The sequence below is a fragment of the Elgaria multicarinata genome, chromosome 18 (assembly GCF_023053635.1).
Source record: "Elgaria multicarinata webbii isolate HBS135686 ecotype San Diego chromosome 18, rElgMul1.1.pri, whole genome shotgun sequence".
In the NCBI taxonomy this organism is placed as follows: domain Eukaryota; kingdom Metazoa; phylum Chordata; class Lepidosauria; order Squamata; family Anguidae; genus Elgaria; species Elgaria multicarinata.
Window position 1 is genome coordinate 3,105,991 of NC_086188.1, and position 18,252 is coordinate 3,124,242.

General features: G+C 53.6%; 1 protein-coding gene across 1 annotated transcript in view; it reads right to left on the minus strand.

The window, feature by feature from the left end:
• The window catches only part of TRPV4 (transient receptor potential cation channel subfamily V member 4), a 38,736-nt gene that overhangs the window by 12,046 nt on the left and 8,438 nt on the right, over positions 1-18,252 (minus strand). Inside the window, exons 3-9 of the mRNA XM_063143778.1 lie at positions 9,153-9,552; positions 7,119-7,291; positions 5,553-5,705; positions 4,166-4,306; positions 2,426-2,724; positions 1,375-1,554; positions 326-484 (exon numbers count right to left, since the gene is read on the minus strand). Of these exons, the coding sequence (XP_062999848.1) occupies positions 326-484; positions 1,375-1,554; positions 2,426-2,724; positions 4,166-4,306; positions 5,553-5,705; positions 7,119-7,291; positions 9,153-9,514 (1,467 nt within the window). The 5' untranslated portion in view covers positions 9,515-9,552. The remainder of the gene's footprint in view (positions 1-325; positions 485-1,374; positions 1,555-2,425; positions 2,725-4,165; positions 4,307-5,552; positions 5,706-7,118; positions 7,292-9,152; positions 9,553-18,252) is intronic.

The window sequence follows — 18,252 nt, forward strand, 5'->3', positions numbered from 1 at the left end:
TGCTGGATCAAACCAGGGGTCCATCTAGTCCAGCACTCTGTTCACACAAGACCCGTTAGTAGCCACGGTGAGGCCGCTAACCCTTTTGCCGCAAATGGTTAGCGAGCGAGTTTAAACCGTGGTTATGTCGCCGCCGTAGTTCGGAACGGTCCACACGACATGCTCAGTCCCGGTTCACACGATGCATTATGCCAACATGTGTAGCTCAAAGCACTTCACCGCCGTGGCAGTGTGTCGTCCGAACAGGATGAAAGCAGCCAACCGGCTGTCAGCCAGGGACCCGCAAGTAGGGCACGGGATGGTGGGGCAAGGAGCGGTTACTCACGATGCCCTCCAGGGGGCGGTAGTAGGCCACCAGGGTGAAGATGACCATGGCGCAGAGGTAGGAGACCACGCTGATGTAGAAGGAGACGGCGCCGAACTTGCGCCATTTGTCCCGCAAGAGCTCGTTGATGGGTTCCACGGCCAACATCTCGTGGCGGTTCTGGATGCGGGAGGGCAGGCAGGGGAGGGAGAGCAGCGCAGTGAGCAAACGCGTTCTCCGTTCGATGGGAACCGAGCAGCCCCACGGTCAACAGAAGCGGCCGCCGGCCGTGCCTGCATGTCCCCCCTCCCGGCTCTTCCCCAGCGGTGTCATGGAAAGCGCTGAAACCCGCTGTCGTCGCAGACCCCGTAGCCGCCCCATCGAGGAGCGTCCAAGACGGCAGACAGCGGTTTCAATCCATCACCCTGTGCATGTGTGTATTATATATGGCGTTTGTAGCTCTTTTGAAAAGCCAATGGGCCTTCCTAAAGAACAGGGCCTTCTCTGCTGTGGCACCCCGGCTGTGGAATGCGCTCCCTAGAGAGGTTCGCCTGGCGCCTACACTGTACTCCTTCCAGCCCCAGGTGAAGACCTTCTTATTTTCCCAGGCATTTTAGCATTTTACCACCCCAGTCTTTCAGCTCTGCTGTTTTAAACCTGTATTTTAAATCTCTGCATTGCTGCTCAGTGTTATTCCAGTTCTACTTTTACACGGTGGTTTTATATTGCGGTTTAAACTTCCATATTTTATGTTTTTAAGCTGCAATTTATGGTTTAAATTTCTGTGAGGGCTTCGGCTGTGGGCCGGTATAGAAATAAAAGGAAAGAAATAAATGCTCATTCAAAACTAGGACACCCCAAAACACTTTGCTTTACAACAGCGGGTGACTCACACCAATCTGTTACTTTGGGGGGAATCTATTTATCCCCCAGTGAGGATCACAGCTTAGCTCCGAGGGGAACAGGGAAATCTGAGCTGGGTGGAAGGCAGCATCGATGTCCCTGCTGATAAAAAAAGTCCTGGTCCTCCAACCCTGAGAGCCCTGGTTCTGCTACACCGCTGCCCTTACCTCAATTTTGCTATTGTACACCAGGATCTCCAACACCGAAACTTCCTCGCCACACGTGTCCAGGGAGGAAAGGTCGTAGAGGGAGGAGTAGACGGGCCCGTAGGCCCAGTCCTTGAACTTCCGGGAGAGGTGGCGGGCGTCTTCGTCCTTGATCTCCCGACGGATGATGTGCTGGAACATCTGGAGGACAGAAGGGTTCTCGGGGTCAGGCGAGGCACGGCTCAGCAGGCGTGGCGTGACCGGCCACGGACGACCAAAGGCAGAGGTGCAGAGAGAGAGGATCCCCGTTCCCAAGGGCAAAGCCACATTGGAAGGCGCCTGATACACAGTCAGACTTGCCTTGGTCCATCTGGCCCAGTGTTGTCGACACTGGCCGGCAGCAACGGTTCTCCAGGGTTTCCGGCAGGATTCATAGAATCATAGAATAGCAGAGTTGGAAGGGGCCAATAAGGCCATCGAGTCCAACCCCCTGCTCAGTGCAGGAATCCACCCTAAAGCATCCCTGACGGATGGTTGTCCAGCTGCCTCTTGAAGGCCTCTAGTGTGGGAGAGCCCACAACCTCCCTAGACCATTGGTTCCAATGTCATACTGCTCTAAAAGTCAGGAATTTTTTCCTGATGTCTAGCCAGAATTTGGCTTCCTGTCACTTAGAATCATTGAATTAGTAGAGTTGGAAGGGGTCTCTAAGGCCATCGAGTCCAACCCCCCACTCAATGCAGGAATCCACCCTAAAGTATACCTCAAAGATGCTTGTCCAGCTGCCTCTTGCAGGCCTCTAGTGTGGGAGAGCCCTACCTGGAGATGCCAGGGTTTGAACCTGGGACCTACTTAGAAGAGGGATCAGATTTCGGCCACAGAGCCCCTCCCTGCTTTGGGTGCAAAAGATCTCGGGTTCGACCCCCATCTTCTCCAGAACCTTGCCTGGAAGCCCAGAGAGCCATGGCTGCTGCCGGTCCGTGTCTGGGTTTCGATGGACCAAGGCTGTGACTCGGGGCAAGCCAGCTCCCGGCGTGCCTGGGCTTCCCGCCCGCAGTGTGCGCCCAGACTCACCCCGATCTTCCCACTTTTGGCCGCCATCATGAGGGGCGAGAGGCCGTCGTTGTTAAGCAGGGCCTCCAGGTGGGTGTCGGGGAAGACCTTGGCGGCCTTGATCAGCAGCAGGTCGTACATCTTGGTGACGAACTTGGTGTTCTCGCGGGTGTTGTCGGCGATGGCCACCAGGGCGTGGAGCACCGAGTTGCCCCGGGAGTCCTGGCGACGCAGGTCGGCCTGCTTGTGGGCATTCTCCGCCAGGTAGTGGACGATGTGGGGCTGGTTGGTGCAGGCCGCCAGGGAGAGGGGCAGCTCGCCTGCGTGGCGAGGACGGGGGCAGGCAAGAAAAAAATATTATTATTATTATTATTATTATTATTATTATTATTATTATTATTTGTATCCCTCCTTTTCCCCAATACTGCGACTCAAGGCGGCTTTACAAGATTAAAACAAACACAATCTAGCTCAGCCTTCCTCAACCTGGGGTGCTCCAGATGTGTTGGACTGCAACTCCCAGAATGCCCCAGCCAGCTGGGGCATTCTGGGAGATGCAGTCCAACACATCTGGAGCGCTCCAGGTTGAGGAAGGCTGAGCTAGCTGGTTCTGACTGAAACCCGGAGCGGATTCAGTGCCCCATGGATACCGGATCCACCACGCTCCACGCATCTCTTTCTTGGGACCCCTCCTCTAAATATTTATTGATTTATTAAATTTATATACCACCCCATAGCCGAAGCTCTCTGGGCGGTTTACAAAAGTTAAAAACAGTGGACATTAAGAAGTATACAAAATTTTAAACCATTAAAAATATAAAAACAACAGTATCCATTTAACAACAACAGTTCTGGGGTTCATTAAAAAAACGAACAAACTCAGCATATGTTGTTAAATGCTGTTAAATGCCTGGGAGAAGAGAAAAGTCTTGACCTGGCGCCTGAAAGATAACAATGTTGGCACCAGGCGAGCCTCGTCAGGGAGATCATTCCATAATTGGGGGGCCACCACTGAAAAGGCCCTCTCCCTTGTTGCCATCCTCCAAGCTTCCCTCAGAGCAGACACTCGGAGGAGGACCTTAGACGTTGAGCGCAGTGAGCGGGTAGGTTCATGTCGGGAGAGGCATTCCGTCAGGTATGGCGGTCCCAAGCCATGTAGGGCTTTATAGGTTAAAACCAGCACCTTGAATTGGGCTCGGAAACATATAGGCAGCCAATGCAAGCGGGCCAGAATCGGTGTTATATGTTCGAACCTCCCTGTTCCAGTTATCAATCTGGCCGCTGCATTTTGCACAAGCTGCAGCTTCCGAACCGTCTTCAAGGGCTGCCCCACGTAGAGGGCACTGCAGTAAATCCACCTCCTCTGTGTAGCCTTTGGCTTAACCCCTTCACCTCCAACCCTTTTTTTAATCCCCGTTGCTGCTTTCCTGAAACGGATGCCCTCCGGATACTTTGGACTTCAGCTCCCATCAGCCCTAGCTCACGTGGCCAACAGTCACAAACGCTGGGAGTTGTGGTCCAAAACATCTCGAAGGCACGGACCTGGGGAAAGCTTCCCTACTGCCACGACGCCTGCACGTGAGTAGCTGCGTTCGTCCTCCACCCTTCGCCATCCGGGCTTCTCAGTTCCCCCTTCCATCATGGTCTTCCTCAGCTGTCAACATTTAGACTGTATGTTCCTTGCTGGCAGGGACCCTCCTCTTTCACTTATGGAACTCGGCAAAGCACCTCGTAAGGAACAGGATCTCCCATCCCACTCACCGAAGTAGAAGTAGCCGCCCTCGTCCTTGGGCTGGAAGAAGCGGCCACGGGCCTGGGCATGGACGTCGGCCCCTTTCTCCACCAGCAGCTCCACGTAGTGCTTGCAACGCCGCTCAATCGCGATGTGCAGCGCCGTCTGACCTGCAGGAGCAACCGACCCACAGCGGCCTTCAAACTTTCAGCGGGACCCAAGTTCTGCCCTCCACGTATCGATCTCATCACAGCCACGTTCTCTCGTGGTTCTGCAGACGTGCAGGGCGTGGTGGATGGAGCTCACTGGGGAATCTCCGCTCCCATTTAAAAACAAACCAATCCCAACACAAACATGTTTCTAGGCTTTAAAAGCAAGAAACCCAGTAAGAAGCCCCTGATGGGATCTCAGGGCTTCGGCGCCCAACTCAGCTCCTCGCCTCCGCGCTCAACCGGCAGCAGCGAGAAACGGAACGGTGGAAAACAAGCACAGTTCAATCAATCTTTACAGTCAAGAGACACCCCCCCCCCGCCCCGGTTGCAACATAGAAGTACACAGATGTAATAAAATTCATGATGGTAAAGAAGAATCATAGAATCATAGAATCAAAGAATAGTAGAGTTGGAAGGGGCCTACAAGGCCATCGAGTCCAACCCCCTGCTCAATGCAGGAATCCGCCCTGAAGCATCCCTGGCAGATGGATGTCCAGCTGCCTCTTGAAGGCCTCTAGTGTGGGAGAGACCACAGCCTCCCTAGGTAACTGGTTCCATTGTCGTACTGCTCTAACAGTCAGGAAGTTTTTCCTGATGTCCAGCCGGAATCTGGCTTCCTTTAACTTGAGCCCATTATTCCATGTCCTGCACTTTGGGAGGATCGAGAATCATAGAATCATAGAATAGTAGAGTTGGAAGGGGCCACAAGGCCATGGAGTCCAACCCCCTGCTCAAGGCAGGAATCCACCCTAAAGCATCCCTGACGGAGGGCTGTCCAGCTGCCTCTTGAAGGCCTCTAGTGTGGAAGAGCCCACCACCTCCCTAGGTCACTGGTTCCATTGTCGTACTGCTCTAACAGTCTCTGCTTGACAGTCGACTTGGCATTTTCAATGTCCATGGATAGCAAGTGGGGGAGAAAAAGCACTACTGCGGTGACTTTTTTTGCACCGCTGCTTTTATCCAAGGGGATGCAAAGGAGCCTGACAGTGCCTTGAAGGCCAGAGAGTTGGGAGTGAGCACAAGGCAGCAACGGAGTCGGCGGTTCATTGGCAGGAGCTATAACGGTCCCAGAATCCAAGTGTAGATTTTGGGATTCCATTAGGAAAGGAGTTAAGATGGGTTGGGGCTGTGTCAGTCCCAGGAGAGGGGGGCCCCCAGCCACCTCTCCTCAAGCCCCCACATCCCGGCCTTGGAGTGCTCCTACCTCGGTAGTAGACGTCGCGGAAGGGCGAGTTGATGAATTCTCTCATGCTGCCCGTTTTCTCGGCGATGTCCAGCAGCAGTGGGATGGTGTCATTCTTGCCATTGTTCAAGTTGAGCAGGGCTTTGGGGAGGCACGTCTTGCCGGTCGAGGGTTCTGGGAGCGGAGAAGGATGGGAGACGGCGCGTGAACCAGGCGTTCCTCACTCCCTTCTCTGGGGGAACGCTCACCACTGATGACATGCACAACCTCGCCTTTTCTCCAAGGAGCAAAAAGCGGCCTTACGTTCGCCTCCCCCGTTTATCCTCACCGCAACCCTGCAAGGTAGGCCAGGCCGAGAGATAAAGACTGGCCCTGAGTTCACCCAGCGAGCTTAAAAAGCCGAGTGGAAATTCGAACCCAACGCTCTGGCCGCTGGAACTCAGGTCTGAAAATGGGCATTTACTCTGTCCTGCTGTGATGAACGTAGCTGGGTTTGGCCCCGCTGGAGACGTCGTCGACGTTTCCAGGGGCGGTGGCACTTCATGCGCGCGCAACTTACGCACTGCGTCACTCGGGCCCTCCTTGGATTCTCCGCTGCCTTTTGGTCGCGGGGGAGGCTTTCTAGCCTTGCCGTTGATGGAGCAAAGTCTGACGCTACGTGGGGCGTGTTGGTCGAAATCACAGACCGGGGACGGAACAGGGCTTCCCAGAAACAGACGAGGAATTTAACTCGGTAGTGAGACATTCCTGCAGCCTCCCTCAATCTGACGCCCTCCAGAGGGGTTGGACTGCAAGTCCCATGATTCCCAGCCAGCGTGCTGGCTGGGAATCATGGGAGTTGCAGTCCAACCCCTCTGGAGGGCGCCACGTTGGGAAAATCCATACTTTTAGACAGCGTTCTTTGGTTAAAAAATATATATGCTGATCCACCTGATTGCATCCAACTGGGATGTCTTGTTTGTAGATGGTGAGTAATTTTGTTGTTGCTGGAGATCATACACCCCACCGTGGCCCAAACCAAAATTCTGTAAGCAGAGGGGAAGGGTCTGTTTCTAACCGCGTCTTGAAATATGCCAAGTAAAATTGGAAAAGTCCTGCCAAATCCTTTTCAGCCAGAGGGACCGAAACGGCTGGGGCACTACAAAGGGCAAGTCCTTTTTCCAAACCGCCTCCAACGTGCAGAAAAGTCGGCCGTTGGGTCTTTAGGAGCGCGGCCTCCTCCTCCTCCTCCGTGATCCAGCTGTGCGCCCCTGAAGCTCACAGACCCCCAACTCACCTTCCGTTTCCTTCTTCTTCCTCCCCACCCCAATACATCCATTGGAAATGTGACCTCCGAAAGAGGCCACAGCATTGTGTGAAATAAACGGGCGTGTCTCGGCTGGCATGCTTTGCAAAATCCGTCCCGGTTGCAGACCTCTGGGCCGGCGTCTGCCTTCGTGTCCGTGCGCTCCTGCCCCCCCCCCCCCAGCCTGTGTCTTTAGGAGCACTCTGCATGTGACCAGGCAAGCCCTTTGCCACAAATCCAGGGCTTTCAAACAGGTTTTGGGACTGAGATCCCCCCCCACCCGGCTGGAATCTTTTTCTCACCTCGAAACTCCTCGTCCGTCAGGCGTTTCTTGTGGGTGAGCAGGAAGGGCAGGAGGCCGTCCAGGTCGTCCGTGGAACCCCGGGAGACGATGTCAAAGAGGATGGGCCGATTGAAGATCTTGAGGATGGGCGGCGGGTGGGGGGCCGGCCCTTTGGTGCTGGGGCGTTTCTTCCTAGGGAAAAAGAAGGCAGGCGTGAGCGAACCTCGGCAGGCACCAGAGAGGAAACTGCCCCGATGAAAGCAGCAAAGCAGAGCTTAAGTTCTGGACAGAGTCACACCTGCAGGGTGGATTCTTTGGCTTCCGGATGTGGGAGACGTGGCTCCGTTTGTCCAGCCCTACCGAAGACCACCGGTTGCAGACCTCTGGGCCGGCGTCTGCCTTCGTGTCCGTGCGCTCCTGCCCCCCCCCCCCCAGCCTGTGTCTTTAGGAGCACTCTGCATGTGACCAGGCGAACCCTTTGCCACAAATCCAGGGCTTTCAAACAGGTTTTGGGGCTGAGATCTCCCCGGCTGGAATCTTAATTCTGTTTTTCTGTTCTCAGATAGACACTTAATTCTATTTGATCACACACGCACACACATGCACACTGGGGCAAAAAACCAAAACAAAACCAGATAAAGGAAGCGAGGCACGTGGCTACCAGGAGGAGGGCCTTCTCTGCTGTGGCACCCCGGCTGTGGAAGAAGCACCCTAAGGCGGTTCGCCTGGCACCTACCCTATACTCTTTTAGACGCCAGGTGAAGACCTTTTTATTCTCTCCGCATTTTAACAGTCTATACATTTAATGTTAACTTCGCTGTTTTAAATTTGCACTTCTGCACTGCTGCAGAAATTTATCCTGGTTGTGTTTTTAAATTGTTAGTTTTATACTTTGAATGGTTTTAATTTTTGTGAACCGCCCAGGGAGCTTTGGTTATTGGGCGGTATAAAAATGCAATGAATAAATAAATAAATAAAGCTGCTACAGTTCCGTTATTATTTATAATATATGCTTATTGCAGCTTAACCTGAAAGCTTCCTTTCTTTTAATCATCTATCTTTCCTCTCTGCGTTTTGAAGTTGGCCTCTAGGAGGGAAGGAATCTCTCTCTCACACACACAACCCTAGTAGCAAAATAAAGGTGTTTTGTGCTCATCTCTGGCTTTTCGCCACCTCGCGGCATTCCTGGCACACACCTGGAACATTCCTCAAGGAGGCCATTCATCCTGCATGTGCAGGAGCCCCTCCCACTTTCGCTCCCTGCAGGCCCAGTCGCCCTCTGAGCATGGCCAAGGCGGCAGGACAGCACAGAGATCTCTTTGAGGGAGGGAACCAGCACCGTTGGGCCGCACCCGAGGAAGAGGGCCTCACCCGAGAGGCGGCTAAAGGCGCCCTCTGAGCGCACGGGAGGGAGTGGTGTGTGAGAACTCGGAGGTGAGGAAACAGCACTCTTTGCATGCTCAAGGGCCCTCTCTTTATCCCAGTGCCAAAAGGGGACTACACTGTAAACTCTATAAAAGCCCTAGAGACAAATATCTAAAGAGACACCTAGTACAAGCAGCCAGTCTCAATGGCATGGATACAGTTATTCGCCTACTTACAAATGCATCCAAGTCCGTTCTATTAAGCATAGCTAGGTTCGCAGTTAAAGCAGCTCAGCTTAGAACTGCAAGAGAGGGCAAGGACCTGGTCTAGGTTATGAGCTGCTATAATTTATATCCTGATTAATTAACAGAACTGTCATTAATATATATTATTGTGACCGAACTACTATAATACCCGGTTTTATATTGTATTTTGTGGTTTCTATTGTTGATGTTGGCTAAAACCTATTTTGGTTGCATAATGAAGATTTGGATTTGAAAAGGGGACTCCCAAATTTCTCCAGCCGTCGGTGGCTAAGGGCGTGCTCTTCACGCAGCCGGTTTGCCCCGACCGCAACGTTGCCCGGTGGACTCGGACGCTCCCCCGCCGCTTGCCGCGGGGCCCTCCCTCCTAACCCAGGAAAGGGGTCCACGGCCACCTGCCGGGGAGACGGCTCCCCCCTACTCACTCCAGGGCTTTCTTGCGCCTCTGTTTGTTGTTGCTGGGGTGGTGGCGGTAGGTGCCGTAGTCGAAGAGCGAGTCCATGGGAGCCTTCTTGGGCCCCGGCACGACCGAAGACTCGTAGATGGTGGATTCCAGGAGGTCCATGGGGTTGGGGACTCCCTTGCGGAAGGCCCCGTGGAATTTCATCCGCAGGTTCTGCTTGCCGTCTCCGGACCCCGGCGGGCTCCGGGCGGCCTCGGCGCCGCCGTCTTCGCTCTCAAACAGGTTGGCCAGCGACGAGAGAGGGAAGGCGTCGTTCTGGGGGGAGGCCTCTTCCGCCGGGGCCTCGCCAGGGCTGGGGTGCGGCGAATCCTCGGGCTCTGCCATGGCTGCCGTGGGGAGGGGCGAGGTGGGTTCAACCTGGTCTGGCGGAAGGAAAAGGAAACCGGGCGTCAGACAGAGGGGAGGCATTTTGGGGGATCTTAACGAAGAAAGAAAGAAGTCCTGGGACAAGGAAGGGACGGTGAAATAAACAGTAACTGATCAGGAAGGACTCTGCATATGCTCAGAGAATGCCTTGCGTTTGTTCTTAGGTGATGAATTCCAGGCCTGCTGGAAACATGCTTTTTAGACAGGTGGCAACAGCTGGATACCATCAAAGGGCAGCAAATGGCCAATTATTGAATGTATTAAGCATTGGCTACCACGGTTCAGGGTTCAACAGCCTTTGGATTTTCTGCAAAGTTCTACATCGGCGGCTGGAAGGGAAATCAAATGTGAAAGGGCTCCAAGAGGCTGACATTAAACTGGCATCTTTTAAACGAAACATTTAGCAAGAGTTTTTTGTCCGTCGCGTTTTTGTCCATCGCTCCAGTACCATGATGCCCGTTGGTTGAAATCCTCAAAGGCAGGAACAGTTTTGAAACCCTGCCCACGGTTTTCCTCGTCTCTCCAGAACGAGAAACCCGGCATCTGAGGTTTCCTTCGGGCACGGCTGCTGAGAAAGGGGTGGAAGATGACCCAGAAAGCCAGGACTCCCGTGCTAAGGGGGCAGACCTGGGTTTCGAGTTGGAATCCCATCCATCCCTCCCTCAAATCAGGCAGCAGATTCTACCCACCTTTGCTCCCCAGCTGGAAGGAGCTGGACGAGAATTTGCCGGGCTCGCTTCTCCGGGGACGAAACGGCCGCTATGCAGAGTCCCAGATGCACGAGGGCGCGGATGGCCTGATCGGGAAAGGGGGGAGGTGGGAGGGGGGGCCTGGTTGGAGCTCCTCAAGGCTGCCGCTCCCTCCCGTCCGCCAACAAACCGTCGCTCCCAGCTCCGGCTTGACAGAGCCCCTTTGAGGGGACGGTGTGACCAGCCCACCGGCCCACCCACGCCCAGATGCGGTCGCTGAAGGCACAGGCGCCAGCAGAGAGAGGACAGAGTGGCTTTCATGGCTCCACGCAGGAGCCGGACCCCACCCAAAATCCAGAGACAGGCTGGGGGGGGGATCCAGGATCACCCATCCCGGCTGGCCGGGGAAAAGGGTGCCGCCCTCCTCCAACCTGGGGCTCTCTAGATGCTTTGGACTGCAACGCCCATCAACCCCAAGTGGCACTGCCAAAGAGTTTTTATACAGCAGGTATAAATATTGGCCGCCGGAAGCGCTGGATGGAGATGATGGGAACTGTAGTCCAATGCATCCGATCAGGGGAAGGCTAACGCGAAACAAGGAGGCGATGAACCCTTGGTTTATCATCATCATCATCAGTATCATCAAAATCGTTATCACAATTTAGTCCGAACTGCTCAAAAGTGAAGGCGGGCTGCCGCTACTGTTGCTGTTTTAGTAACGATTGCATCGCTGGATCCCGGAACTGTAAACGAGTTCTGGGACCAAACCTGGAGATTTCCCTTTTCTCGACGACGGTTAAAGATACAGGAGCCCTCTCCGCCTTTCCACAGGGACACCCCGGACAAACGGCCTTTTTAAAAAGGAAATGGTCTGGCCACTAGCCCCCGTGGCAACGTGGGACCTGCATTCGTTTCCAAAAGAACACGGTGCTCTTCTCTCAGGGCGCTCAAAGCCAGCCCAAAGGATGGCAGCTCCTTTCTGGCTTGCGTTGCCTCCGAAAGGCCTGGGTTCCGGAAGGATGGGGAGCTGGGGGGGGGGGGGGACGGACGCCTGAGTCAGCCTGTCATTTTCTACTTGGCGAGAGCCATGTCCGACAAGGCCCGGCATGGGGTGTGCTTTGGAGGCCGACGTCTCGTGGTTCTGGGAAACCTCACCACGCACCATGTCATTACGGGAGGCCTGCCTTGCCTTTAACTACATTCCTGCACCTTTGAACCACTGTATTGGGGGGTGGGGGGGACCTTGGTCTACCTCCTAAGGTTGTCGCGAAGCCTAAAATGCTGCTCCTCGAGCGTAAGGACTGGATCGGGCCACAGGTCCGCCTTGCCCAGCATCTAGTTTTTACACAGTTGTCTTTATGTTTTGGATGGTTTTAAATTTTGTATGCTTTTTTAATGTTTACTGTTTTAAACTTTTGTAAACAGCCCAGAGCACTTCGGCTACAGGGTGGTATATAAATGTAATAAATAAATAAATAGATCTAGTCCAGATTTCTTGCAGGGCAAGAAAGAGAGATGGCTCTCCCCAGTGCCTAGTCCCCAGTGTTAGGGTAGAGTGCTTCTGATCACAGAGGCTCCACTAACATCCATGATGAACAGCTAGGGATAAAGCAATACCGAGGGCCAGGTTCGACTCCAGAGAAGTTCCCGAGGAGGGGGGGAATACAAAACGAACCAGCATGTTGTAGCTTAAAGCCCTTACTAAGGCTTAAGAGAGATTTCCCAAACTTTTAGAATTGGGGTGGGGGACTGCACAAAACGCTTGACAGTCAGTGGAAGTGGGTGTGGCCTTCTGGGGAACCCCAGCTAGACTGCCTCTATCCAGGGAGGTTCCATTCAGCAACCATGGCTAATAGCTGGACGGACAGGATATAAACGTTAACTCCTAAATACACCATCATTCACGGGAGATGCCAGATAGTGAGCTCAGCCTGGATGTGCACAGAGCCCGGCTTGTTGCCGCCCGTCGGCTGGCTGGCAAACACCTCAGAGAGGAAGCCGGTCCCTCGCGCCACCGGCTGGCCACGCTCCTGTTTGCCTTGCAGGCACACCTGAAAGGATGATTCACTTCCCTTCCCAGCCCTGTCTGGCCAGGCATGACTGGAAGAGGCCGGGATGAAGGATGAATCTGGATGCGGCCGCCAATACCTCCCGAGCCTGCCCCCGAACGGCTCGGATCCGGAGGCCCAACCCTCGACAGCCGCGACCCGTCCAGCTGCCCGGGCTTTGCCACCATGAAAATATTTGCTCCTTGTCGAGCGCCTTGAAAACGGAGACGCCGGCCAGGAGGCCCAAGAAAAGGCGAAATTATAACCCAAACGGAGGCGACGGCATCGGTAAAACAGGGCGGGCTGCAAAACACACGAAGGAGGCCAACGACGTTTGGTGCGCAAGGTGGAAACTCCTGATGGGGCCACCGCCCCAATTCACAAGGGCCCAATCCACCAAGAAGCCCCCCCACCCCCCGGAAACGGAAGAGAGCAGGGCCAGGGCGCAATTGACCATTGCCAACCACCTATCCCAAAAACGCACAGACGTGCCGTCCGGCCGCGCCTGCCTCAAACTCTGCCCTTTGCTTTCCTCGGTCCGGCTGAGGGAACTTGGCCAGCAGCCAGGCCTCTCCGGCAAGCCATCGCTCTGCTTTGACCTCAAGGGTGCCCCTTTCTTCTCCGACACAAAGGCAGGACGCGGAAAGCGCCCCGTGCCTCTGCTGCGTCACCGCTTCCCCCACCCTGTCTCCCAAAATGCCCCTCTTTGTATCTTGGACCCAGGGGGAATGGGTGGGGGGGTCGTCCCGGACGCTGGCCGCAAACTGTTCCCCGATTGTTCCTGGGACAAATCCTGCCCGCAGCACTTCCCCCAAAATGCCCAACGTCACGGCGGCATCGAGGAAACCATGGTGGCCAGCCCCTTTAGAGAGCTAACTGAAACCCAGAGCGGATTCACCGCCCCGCTGACATCGTAGCCACCAGCCTCCACAGTATATGTTTGTGTGGGTTTTATCTTGTAGGCCTCCTTCAGTGGGTGCCACAGTTAAAAGCAGCCTAGAAATAACTTTAATTTTTTTAAAAATGAATACAGTACAACCTTTGCTCCCGCACCCTGCCAAGAGGGCTTCAGGCTGTAAGAACGTGTTAGATCACTTCATGGAGGGTCATTGGGTGTTGCCCTGATAACTCAATGGAGCCTCCATTTCCCGCAGCAGTTTACCTCTCGATAGCAGGTGCCAAGGAGCGAGAGCAGGGAGACCCGTCTCCTCCAGGCTCACCTTGCAGGCATCCCACTGCATCAGGTGGAACGGGTAATTCCCAAAGGGAACTGTGCGGCCGTCAGGCAGGTGAGCAGGGCAAAGGATGCGCCAGGTTGTGACGCTGCGGTTGGCAAACCTGGAGACACGAAACCCGGGAAAGCCGTCTGTCGGTTTGCCCCCAAAGCAACTCTCCCCACACAGACACAAAAAAGAGGCACTGCTGTGCTGAAAGTCCCCTATTTTTGGAAACCTAGATTTAACCGCCCCACCCAGCATAATTCAAAACCCTCCGTTCTCAAACACCATCGCCAGACGGGCCACGTTTTGCCAGCCCCGATCACTAGACATGGTGGGGCCGACTTGTCCGGGGCAAGGGGGAGGCCGCGCGCGTGAGACGAGGATCCCTCCTCAATATCGGGTGTTTTCTTATCAGGGTGTTTTCTCCGCTTCCTACGAGAACGGGGCCTCTCGGTTCCACCGCTCCACGCAGAGGAGCCCAGCCAGCCCAGAACGTTATTAACTGCACCACGTTATTAGCTAGACCACGGCTCAACCCCGCAATCCAGAGAAGCGGCACTGGAGGCGGGCCAGGCTGGAAATAAACAGAGGTTGCCTCTCCCGGCACGTTTGATGCTGGGAGCCGGCCTATGATGTGGTCCCCTGTCGCTGCCGGGGTCTCCGCCAAACCGAGGGACTCGCCTCCCGTCTGGCCAGCCCCAGCGGCTTTCTATAGTAACACGGGGCGGAGGCTCCATCCCCAATCCCAGATGAGCCGCAGGCCGCTACGACACCGCTGTCTTCTTTGGAGTGGGGGAATCTGATCACACACCCACACAACACCCCCCCCCCAAGGCCCAAAACCAGCTCAGCAGGCAGGATTCTAAGACCCACGCCACCGCCCCATAGCAGTGCGGGGCCTAGAGATCACTTGAGCAGAACCTCTCTGAAACAGACGAAGGACTTGCAATTTCACAGAAAAGGCAAGGGCAAGTCTTTTGCCTTTTTGAGAGGGGAGGGGAACCCCTTGGGCTTTGGAGACGCAGAGTTGTGGAGAGGGAGGAGTGTGTGTTTACATTTCTTTAAAGTCTCCCCCTCAAATCTCACCCTCCCCATCGTTATTTTGGGAAGCTTTCGGCAGTGAACCCATTAGTCCGCATTCCCAACTGAAGCAAATCAAGGTGGTCCCGCGCATCCCTGGTTAGCAGGCCCTCCCTCTCCCTTTTCGCTCCCCCTCCCTCCCTCTATTCCCCTGTCAATCAAAACGGACACTGCAGGCTCCTCAGGGCTGAGACCTAGCCTTCTTATGTTTCTCTTCCTCTGTGAATCACCTTCTGCGTCAACGGTGACATACACACAAAACTGGGTGAAACGATCAAGTGTCGTCAGTGGAGGAAATATTTCCGTGTGTCAAAGTATCCACGTGTGTTTAATTTTAAAGCATGAGAAGGATACGAATCCTGATCATAACAATGAAGAAGGAAGGAGGGGAGAAAGAAGAACTGATCAGGAAATGTCAGCTAAACACAGACATTTTGAAGGAACGCCTCCTCCCAGATGTACCTGCCAGGACCTTAAGATCATCTACAGGGGCCCTTCTCCATGAGCCCCTGCCAAAGGAAGTGAGGCAGGTGGCTACTAGGAGGAGGGCTTTCTCTGCTGTGGCACCCCGGTTGTGGAATGAGCTCCCCAGAGAGGTCCGCCTGGCGCCTACACTGTACTGCTTTCGTCGCCAGCTGAAGACCTTTTTATTCACTCAGTATTTTAACACTTAATTTTAACTTAAATTCAAATTTTACTGTTCTAACTCTGTATTTTAATCTTATATCAATTTTGCTGCGTGGTTTTATCCTGGTTGTGCTTTTTATACTGTATTTTGTAATTGTGCTTTTAACCTGTTGGTTGTTTTATTGTGGTTTTAATTTTTGTGAACCGCCCAGAGAGCTTTGGCTATTGGGCAGTATAACAATGTAATAAATAAATGAATACCAATTTATTTATTTTATTATTGCATTTATATCCTGCCTTTTTTTCCTCCCATAATCCTCCTCCTCTCCATTTTTATCCTCACAACAACAACCCTGTGAGGTAGGTTGGCCTGAGAGTTTGTGACTGGCCCAAAGTCGCCCCGTGGGTTTCCATGGCCGAGTGGGGACTAGAACCCGGATCTCCCGACTCCCGGTCCAACACTGTGGCGAAGTCTTTAAGATGATTTCCTCTTGAGCAGCACCAAGCTGATTCCGCACTCAATCCTGTTCTGCCCAAAATATTTAGCTTGCTGGCAATAGTAGAATGTGCAGAACTAGAACAGGCTCTCGCCATCTGCAATGCGCAACCCAGGAGGCAGGTTGAAACTGGGGGGAGAAATCTCAAGTCCAGAAACTATGTGAAATGAGACAAAATATTTTCTGGGTCAAGGAAGGGAAAGCAACTTCTTAAACGGACCTAAGGATGCGGACAAATTTCCAGAAATGCTATGATAAAAAAACAAAACAGCAGCCGCAGAATGAGACAGCGTCACACTCCATGGCTCTTGGTCACCGGCTCAGAACTGACAGCGGGACAATAGAGTCAACCCCCTGGGCCCAGAGATCCTATCCAGGGGGCTTAGGGGCTCTTTTCAACAGACAAAAAACGAGGAAGAGAGACATTGTGCCAGCAGGAAACGGACGTCAACGGCATTGGGAAGGGATCCCTGAAAATGCTGATGCTGAAAACCTCTTGAAGAGATGACCCCATGAGCCCGAAACACACTCAGCTGCCATCACATTTCCAAAATGCAGTTTCAGCTCTCAACGGGAGGCTATAATCAGCGCAGTTTGGGGACAAGTTCCAATTTAGCCTCCGTTCGTCTTCCTTTGGTCACCAGACAGGGAAAATAAGCCTACAGCTCCCAGCGTGTCTCGGTCATAACACCTAGCTACGGCATGCTGGGGGTTGTAGGCTTTTTCTCTGTCTAAACAGGCACCGGATGATGCCTTAAAAAAACCAGATGTGAAGGTGGGCTGGCCGCTGAGCAACAAGCACTCAGCGCCAACCCAAGACATTGTGGTGCCAAAACATTAAACATCCAAAACGGCATCTCCGCCTCCTGCTAATTAAGACAGGGCCCAATCCGCTGGGCGTCCCTCCGGGGCAAGCTTGGCTGAAATGAACCGCTCGCTTCAGAGAAATTTGCACGGCAGAACGTCCTGGTGGATCATGACCCTTGGCTCAAAGCCGGCCAATGGCGCTGCAAACCTATTTATTAATTATTTATTTTATTAATTATATTTGAATACCGCCCAATAGCCGAAGCTATGGGCCCATCTCTCCTTGGCTGGCATTGCACACCTCTAGAGCAAATCACAGCTAAAGGGCTTTCGTCGATTACAACTCATCTAAAAGGATGCAAAGTTCTCAGTCGCTGGCACGTTTTTTTCCCTTGCAAGGTTTCATGTCATAAACGTCCAATCTACAGTCCAACTTTCCCCAAATGTGCCCCCACCCCCCACCCCGGTGTTTCAAGCTGCAACTCCCAGTGTTCCTGATCACTGGCCACGTTGGCCAGGGGACGATGGAAGTTGTAGTCCAAAACATCTAGAAAGCCCTAGGTTGGGGTAGCCTGCCGTTTGCACCCTTACGCTCTTCTCGTTTGTCGCCTGCCTTTTCATTTCAAAAAATAAAAACTCCAAAGCAAAACATACAAAATAAAAGCAGGTCAAACAGGCCTGCGTGTAAATATTTTAGCATCATAAAAAAAGAAAAAGGTGTTTTCCCTCCCCGCTCAGCCATGGAAACCCAACTGGGTGACTTTGGGCCAGTCACAGACTCTCAGCCCAACCTACCTCACAGGGTTGTTGTTGTGAGGATAAAAATGAAGAGGAGGAGGAGGATTATGTACGCCGCCTTAAAAAGGCAGGATACAAAAGCAATAAATCATCATCATCAGTCATCGTCAAATAACCAGGTCAATCGATAACTGAATGAGCAGAAAGCTGGACCATTTATTTATTTATTACATTTTTATGCCTCCCAATAGCCGAAGCTCTCTGGGCAGTTCACAAAATGGACACTTGTGTTGACCTTGGGACTACATGGATACCTGGGACCTTCTAATGTTCTATAGCAAACTTTACGACAACCCTGTAAGGCGGGCCGGCATCATTACTGCCAAATCGCCACTAGGTGGCGGAGGCGATGTGTACCTAAGGCGGTGCCATGCCAGGGGCTGAGGAGAGTCCTCAGCTCACATCCTGAGCCACTAAGCCTCACCCACGTAGAGCTCACGCCAGCGACTTATGCGACACCGTCTCAGACGGCGTCTGGAGTTCCACGCCCCGATCCTCACCGAATTGAACTTGACAGCCTGCTATGACCCGGTATGGAAAGGGGAGGGCAGAAGCATGACGGTCAGCAGCATCCCCGTGGGGTGGCCAGAGCCCCGTGGGACCAGCCTGCTCCAGAGAGAGGCGCTGATTGGTGCTCTGCCCCGGCAGGAGTTCTCCCGAAAGCCCCATAGGCAGGAGGGCCAGGCTGGTGAGGTGACGCATGGACCGGTTCAGCCTCGGCTTGTTTTCGTGTCCCTCTCCCTCGCCTGCCCTCCCCTCCGCCCGCCCCCCCTCCTGGCTGTCCTGTTTTCTTAAGCAGTTTGTAGAATTTCACAGGTCTGGGGATTAAAGGGCCTTGCCCAGCAACTGACACTCGCCTGAAGCCCAGCCAGGATTCTGCACAGAGCCGGCCTCTGTTCTCCGTCCCCGGACAGCCATGGGGAGAAGGGG